This window comes from Gouania willdenowi, chromosome 17, assembly GCF_900634775.1.
Source record: "Gouania willdenowi chromosome 17, fGouWil2.1, whole genome shotgun sequence".
Taxonomy (NCBI): Eukaryota; Metazoa; Chordata; class Actinopteri; order Blenniiformes; family Gobiesocidae; genus Gouania; species Gouania willdenowi.
Window position 1 is genome coordinate 14,898,148 of NC_041060.1, and position 6,016 is coordinate 14,904,163.

Genomic DNA, 6,016 nt, shown 5'->3' on the forward strand with positions numbered 1-6,016 from the left:
TTAAAAACAAGTTGATTTACACCTTTGTATAGTCAAAGCTTAGTTTCTGTCATTTGTAGTTTCATGAATGAGACGGATGTCTCCTCTACCAGTTATTAAGCACATTTAATAAAACGGACATCAAATACAAAGCAGTTGTCCAATGCATGACTAATGATGCTTTTTAATTGTCCATGTAGTAAATGTGTGATTCATGCATAAAATTATAATGAAAGAAAAATATAATAAAAATAAAACGTCAGATTTTTATAGAAATTTCTAATTTAGAAGTATTTATTTAATGTATTTTATATAATCATGGATATAATGCTACGTCTTGATCTTACTGTATATTTTAATACAGGGTATTTCACGTAAAAGTCTCACTTAAAATTTGCAATTACATGTTTAGGACCATAATATCCTGCAGCAGAGGTTCTCAACATATGGGTTGAGACTCAAAGTTAAGTTGCAGGATTTTACTTTATATAATGGTATTAAGCTGCATTAACAAACATATTGTTTTTTCTAGTTTGCCAAAGTATAAGCCTACAACTCAATTTTGGATCCCAACCCATATGTTGAGAACCTCTGCTGTAGGATATTATGGTCCTAAACATGTAATTGCAAATCTTGTGCTCGACTTTTACATGAATTATCCTGTATTAAAATATAAAAATAAAACAACTTTACATAATGCTGTATTAAAGTTATTGTTTATTCTTTTCTTTAAAATGAAGTAAAATCCTCATTGCATTGTAATGAGAAAATAAGTTGTAGACTTTAAGTTTTTGTTAAGTGCAATTGTTTTTCTCTCTATTAAAATTGGCTTAGGGATAAAAATGGCTGCCAGAATTGAGTTATTTTGGTTTTTATGTGCAGAAAACAAATTGATATATTGATATTTTCCGTTCTTTTCTAGACTTTTTGTTTTTATTATTGTTGAAAAGGCATTTTTCTAATGTTGCCATATCACAATGTGTATCATTAGGATCAAACGGCAAAGTATTTGATTTATTTGAAAACGTTAGAGTTTTCCTGAATTTGGGTTTGGGTTTATTATTAGAATAAGATAGTGGGTCACTGACGCTCTTCTACTTTATATATGCACATTTTTACTTTCCTTGTTTACTGCAAGATACTACTTTATTACGATAACACCACCACTGCTACTATTACTACTTTATATTAGAAATCTCGTTAGATTCGTTCTAGTCTCGCGAGAACACGTAGCTTCAAACCTTCCCATGCTCCTTTGCGGGTCCTCTTTCTAGCCGGCGCCTGAGAATGGGTGAGTCTTTCCTCTCTTGCGTCGACGGCAGAATCCTTGTCCATCTGAGGTTTTGTACCGGAATATCTTTGTTATGGTTAGGTCATATTTATTTATAACTATTTCTCTATGCACTTACTTCTATATATGCGGTCAAAGATTGGATTAATGTATAGAAATCGAAGTTATTTTGTAGTGGATATCCCAAGATGGCTGCTCTCACTAGCCATTACGCTAGCTGCTAGTGTACAAATGTTTATTGGGCAGTTAATGAAACTACTCAGTGGACTAAATGTTTAGCCGAACTGTGTTTTTAAGGGAATTATGCTAAAATTGAAGTTAAAATGTGACGCTGGGTAGTTAACAATGAGTGTTCACACCAGCTAGGCTTTCTGCTTTTAGCATGTCGCTCTGCTGTGCTAAACCATGTGTGCAGTTTAACTGTTAACTCGATTTGTTACATTTGACTCTTTTAAACCAGTTTGTTAAACAAAATAGTTGATTGAAGGTGTGTTCAGTTATAAATGCTTTTGTTACTTACTAAGACGTGGCACATACTTTGCACTATCGATAAAACGTATTTAACATCTCTATGTAAGCTCTAGATAATAGATTGACTTGAGGGTTAGAGGAAGGTTGTGCTTGAGTGAAATGATGAATGTTTTTGTAATCCAAACTAAAAATGTGGACAACTATACCTTGGAGAACTGATCACTCAAGTATTACTTTTCTTTTGACCCAACTGTATTTATGAAATGGTTACCCAGTTTTCTGACCCCTTGTTTTTTTCTCCCAAACATTCACAGGTATCTCCAGGGACAACTGGCATAAACGCCGCAAGACAGGCGGTAAACGCAAGCCCTACCATAAGAAGAGGAAGTATGAGCTCGGACGTCCCCCAGCAAACACAAAGGTAAACTAGATGAACTTTTTTTTTAAAAAAAAGCATCAACCAGATAAGGCTTTTTCTTTTACGTGGTACCAACTTTACTTTAATAAATGTGTAAAAGCCTTTATTCTAACTGTAGTTTACAACTAAGCACAGTTCATCTGGAGGGTTTTCTGCCAAAGCAGAAACCTATTCTGATGTAAAAGGACTCCTCAGCATGTGCTCATCATATATATAACATATATGCCCTTTGTGATTTTAGACATAACAAAATGTTGCTGGCCTAATACAAATTATAGTTGTTACCACGGAGAGAAAAAAACTTTTTTAATGTTGCGTGGGTGATGAAAACTTGACCTTAGGCGGCTCTTTTTGGGTCGTTTTGGCCCAAAGTTTGGGGGCTTGCCGATGTTTGGACTTGTCATAGTTACACTGACACGCCGTAGTGTTATTTAACATGTCTTTGACTGTTAAAAAAATGCATGTTACACAAAGTAATGGTTATGTTGCTGTTTTCTTAGATTGGAGTTCGTCGCATCCACACAGTGAGAGTCCGAGGTGGAAACAAGAAGTATCGTGCTCTGAGGTTGGACGGTGGCAACTTCTCATGGGGCTCTGAGTGTAAGTGTTTTGTAATGCTTCAGTTTTTACTGCTGTACTTTCCATGATGATACTTTGTCCAGTTCTGCTACTGAGTGCAAGTGGTGATAATTAAGACCCTGAGAAAGACTTTAAACAGACATGGAAAACATAGTAGTTGTCATATTTGTTTCTTCATGCATTGTGTACCTTTGTACATTCAGGCTGCACACGCAAGACCAGGATCATTGATGTGGTCTACAATGCGTCCAACAACGAGCTGGTCAGAACCAAGACCCTGGTGAAGAACTGCATTGTTCTGGTCGACAGCCTTCCCTTCAGACATTGGTATGAGGCACACTTCGCCACTCCTCTGGGACGCAAAAAGGGAGCCAAGCTGGTGCGTAAACTTCATATTTAGATACATTTTATGTTAATTCAGTTTGTCAGTGGATTTCACGTTACAATGCATGTTTTGTGTAGTCAATTAAGACAAAAGTCAAAAACTTAAGGCTAATTCTGCCACTTATTGGTTAGGTTGCTGGTTTTTTGTTTTGTTCTTGACAAGTCTTTCCAAGATGATACTTTGTCCAGTTCTGCTACTGAATGAAAGTGGTGACAACAGAGACTCTGAGAAAGATATTTAAAGTGTCCATACGTCCACCATGATGGTAGATAAAATGTCATGCCTGGTAGTTAAACTTCCATAAATAGTAAGATTTGTTTTTTTTTTTCTCACAGACTCCAGAAGAGGAGGAGGTTCTCAACAAAAAGAGGTCTAAGAAAACCCAGAAGAAGTACGACGAACGTAAAAAGACGGCAAAGATCAGCACACTTCTGGAGGAGCAGTTTCAGCAGGGAAAACTGCTTGGTGAGTTCAATAGGAAATAATATACTTAAACACGCTGAAGTGTAACTAAACCATTATGTTTGGGCAAAGTGCATAATGCAGGAAATTAAATTTTTTAAAAATGCCTCGGTTATGGGTGTTTCTTAAAACCGTTAAAACACGCTCAGTCACTCTAAACTTGCCAACCAACAAGACACAAGTGCACATAACACTCACTGTACACAGAATCTTGACATGACGCTTACCCACGCACACACCTTATAGACACTATAGCATAGATGCAGTGCATAGCCAAACAGCCTGTACACCAACTCACTAATGCACACCTGCCAAAGAAACGACAACACAAAGTCTCACAGTGGGCGCACACACATAGATGTGGATACCCACACGTTCTGGCTCAACACATGTAATTTGATTAGACCAAAATCAGCTCTTTATAGAAGCACAGAGCTACAAACCTCACAGCAGCTTCAATGCAGTCTGAAATCAACACTATTTAATACCAATTACATGTGTATTCAGGGGAAATAAAAGTGGTATTGTAGTTTAGTTACTCTTCAACATGTAGTGGGCCAGGAGTAAGTCCTTAACGCAGGAAGGAAGCCAAATTGGTGCTCAAACATATTTAGATAAGATACATACATTTCTTTTCTCAGAACTATTCATTAATGTATTTCATTTTACTAATAAAAGTTTTGTATAGGATCAAACTTTGAGAAGGTTAATTAAACAAACATTACCTTTTGCCTAGAAAGAAGTCTTTCCAAGATGATACTTTGTCCAGTTCTGCTACTGAATGAAAGTGGTGACAACAAAGACTCTGAGAAAGATTATATAAAGTATCTGCACATCCACTATGAGGGTAGATAAAATGTCATGCCTTGTTGATAAACTTAAGTAAAACTCTTATGATAGATGCATATAGGATGTATTTTTGAGGCTTTTGCATTGCCTCAAATTGAACTGGTTTTTAAATAATCCTCATGTGCTATTTGTTTGTTCCCTGCAGCGTGCATCGCCTCCAGACCGGGCCAGTGTGGCAGGGCTGATGGCTACATCTTAGAAGGCAAAGAACTTGAGTTCTACCTGAGGAAGATCAAGGCCAAAAAAGGCAAATAGATGTACAGCAGTTTGATATGCCAATAAAATCCAAACATCCCAAATCTGTCTCGTTACTGTTTATTTATTCTATACAAGCGCCTGGATCTATTTAGGTGTGAATTTAATAAATTGTGCTTCCAATCTGTGGTTAAGGCCTTGCATTGCAACTTGATTATTTTCCTGTATATTTTCATACAGTAACTTTCGTTTTATAATTAAAACGTCCTCTGTTATTTGGTCACTAAAACATGGCATTTCGATGGTGTGAACATAGCTTTTTATTATATCCTATTTTTGTTTCTACCATCTTCATACCGATAACAGCACCTGGCGATATAAACTACTGGTCTTTCCAGTATACCCAGTCTGGCTACTCCGTAGAAAAAAACAATTACTTCTGTCTTAATGCTTACAGTAAGTCGAGTGCACAAGCTACCTATGTAGGACATCTTTACTAGTGTATGAAATGATAGGAAGTAGATTCATACCCTTGTTTGTTTAAAGTTTTAATATAAATGGGTAATTTGGTTGTTCAATTTACACTTGTAAATATTGGCGTTTTTACTCAAAGCCAAATTTTCATTCAGTCAGATCAATTATCCAAAATGGATTTGTAAATCAAAGTGAAATTTCAATAATCTAAATAGAATCAGGTAAGTAAAGCGTTTTTTTTGTTCATGCTGTTGAAGGTTACATGAGGTGAAATATTTTTACTATGCATGTTTTATTGTAATAACTTTTTTGCATAATTGGCCATCACCAGCCCTCCCTAAGGAATAGTGAAAACATTTTATTAAATGGTGAATAAAAAAGAGGGCAGTGTTACACCTTTAGTGAGGGAGTCAGGGTAGGACCACGGAAGGTGTTGGAAAGAATCGGGTATTTTATGTTGAGTGCAATGTGATGTCATAGTTGTGCATATTGTATATATTCTGATGTATTTTCAGTCAATGGTTGGTTGATGAGTTGGCATGTCGTAATCACCTCGGAGAATCTCAGCGCCATCTGGTGGCAGTAACCAGCTCTGCAACATAAACCATCCACTTGTCCTGATTTGACTCGCTGCTCTGCAGCAAATTTTAGTGTTTATAGCAAGTATATGCACATATTAATCAAACTGTTGAGGAATTTTACACCATTATAGTCATAGTGACAGTATGATAATGTGGCACTTGTCTTTTATAATTATTGATCGAATATTTTAGGTTCTTGGGTAACTTTGCTCCTATTTTTAAACGTGTTTTTAATCTCCATCGTTGACGTTTGCTGGAGTTTCCATTGATTAAATAGAAAACATCAGGTGTTTTATGTGTGTGTGATAAGACGTGTTAAGTAACTAAAGTGG

The 6,016-nt window shown here is 36.2% G+C and overlaps 1 protein-coding gene and 4 non-coding genes across 5 annotated transcripts; all 5 read left to right on the plus strand.

Annotated features, from left to right (window-relative positions):
- The first annotated feature begins 1,217 nt into the window (after positions 1-1,217).
- Positions 1,218-4,733, plus strand: rps8a (ribosomal protein S8a). The gene is made up of 6 exons (XM_028472705.1): positions 1,218-1,270; positions 2,056-2,162; positions 2,660-2,759; positions 2,942-3,117; positions 3,459-3,588; positions 4,580-4,733. Exons 1-6 carry the CDS (start codon positions 1,267-1,269, stop codon positions 4,687-4,689), a joined length of 627 nt encoding a protein of 208 aa, XP_028328506.1. The 5' UTR covers positions 1,218-1,266; the 3' UTR covers positions 4,690-4,733.
- LOC114479888 (small nucleolar RNA SNORD46) lies at positions 2,473-2,580 on the plus strand. Its single transcript, XR_003676034.1, has one exon. It is a non-coding gene; the product is annotated as a small nucleolar RNA SNORD46 (small nucleolar RNA).
- On the plus strand, positions 2,798-2,865 carry LOC114479884 (small nucleolar RNA SNORD38). The gene has a single exon (XR_003676031.1). It is a non-coding gene; the product is annotated as a small nucleolar RNA SNORD38 (small nucleolar RNA).
- LOC114479885 (small nucleolar RNA SNORD38) lies at positions 3,288-3,355 on the plus strand. Its single transcript, XR_003676032.1, has one exon. It is a non-coding gene; the product is annotated as a small nucleolar RNA SNORD38 (small nucleolar RNA).
- Positions 4,331-4,398, plus strand: LOC114479887 (small nucleolar RNA SNORD38). Its single transcript, XR_003676033.1, has one exon. It is a non-coding gene; the product is annotated as a small nucleolar RNA SNORD38 (small nucleolar RNA).
- Positions 4,734-6,016: the final 1,283 nt, after the last annotated feature.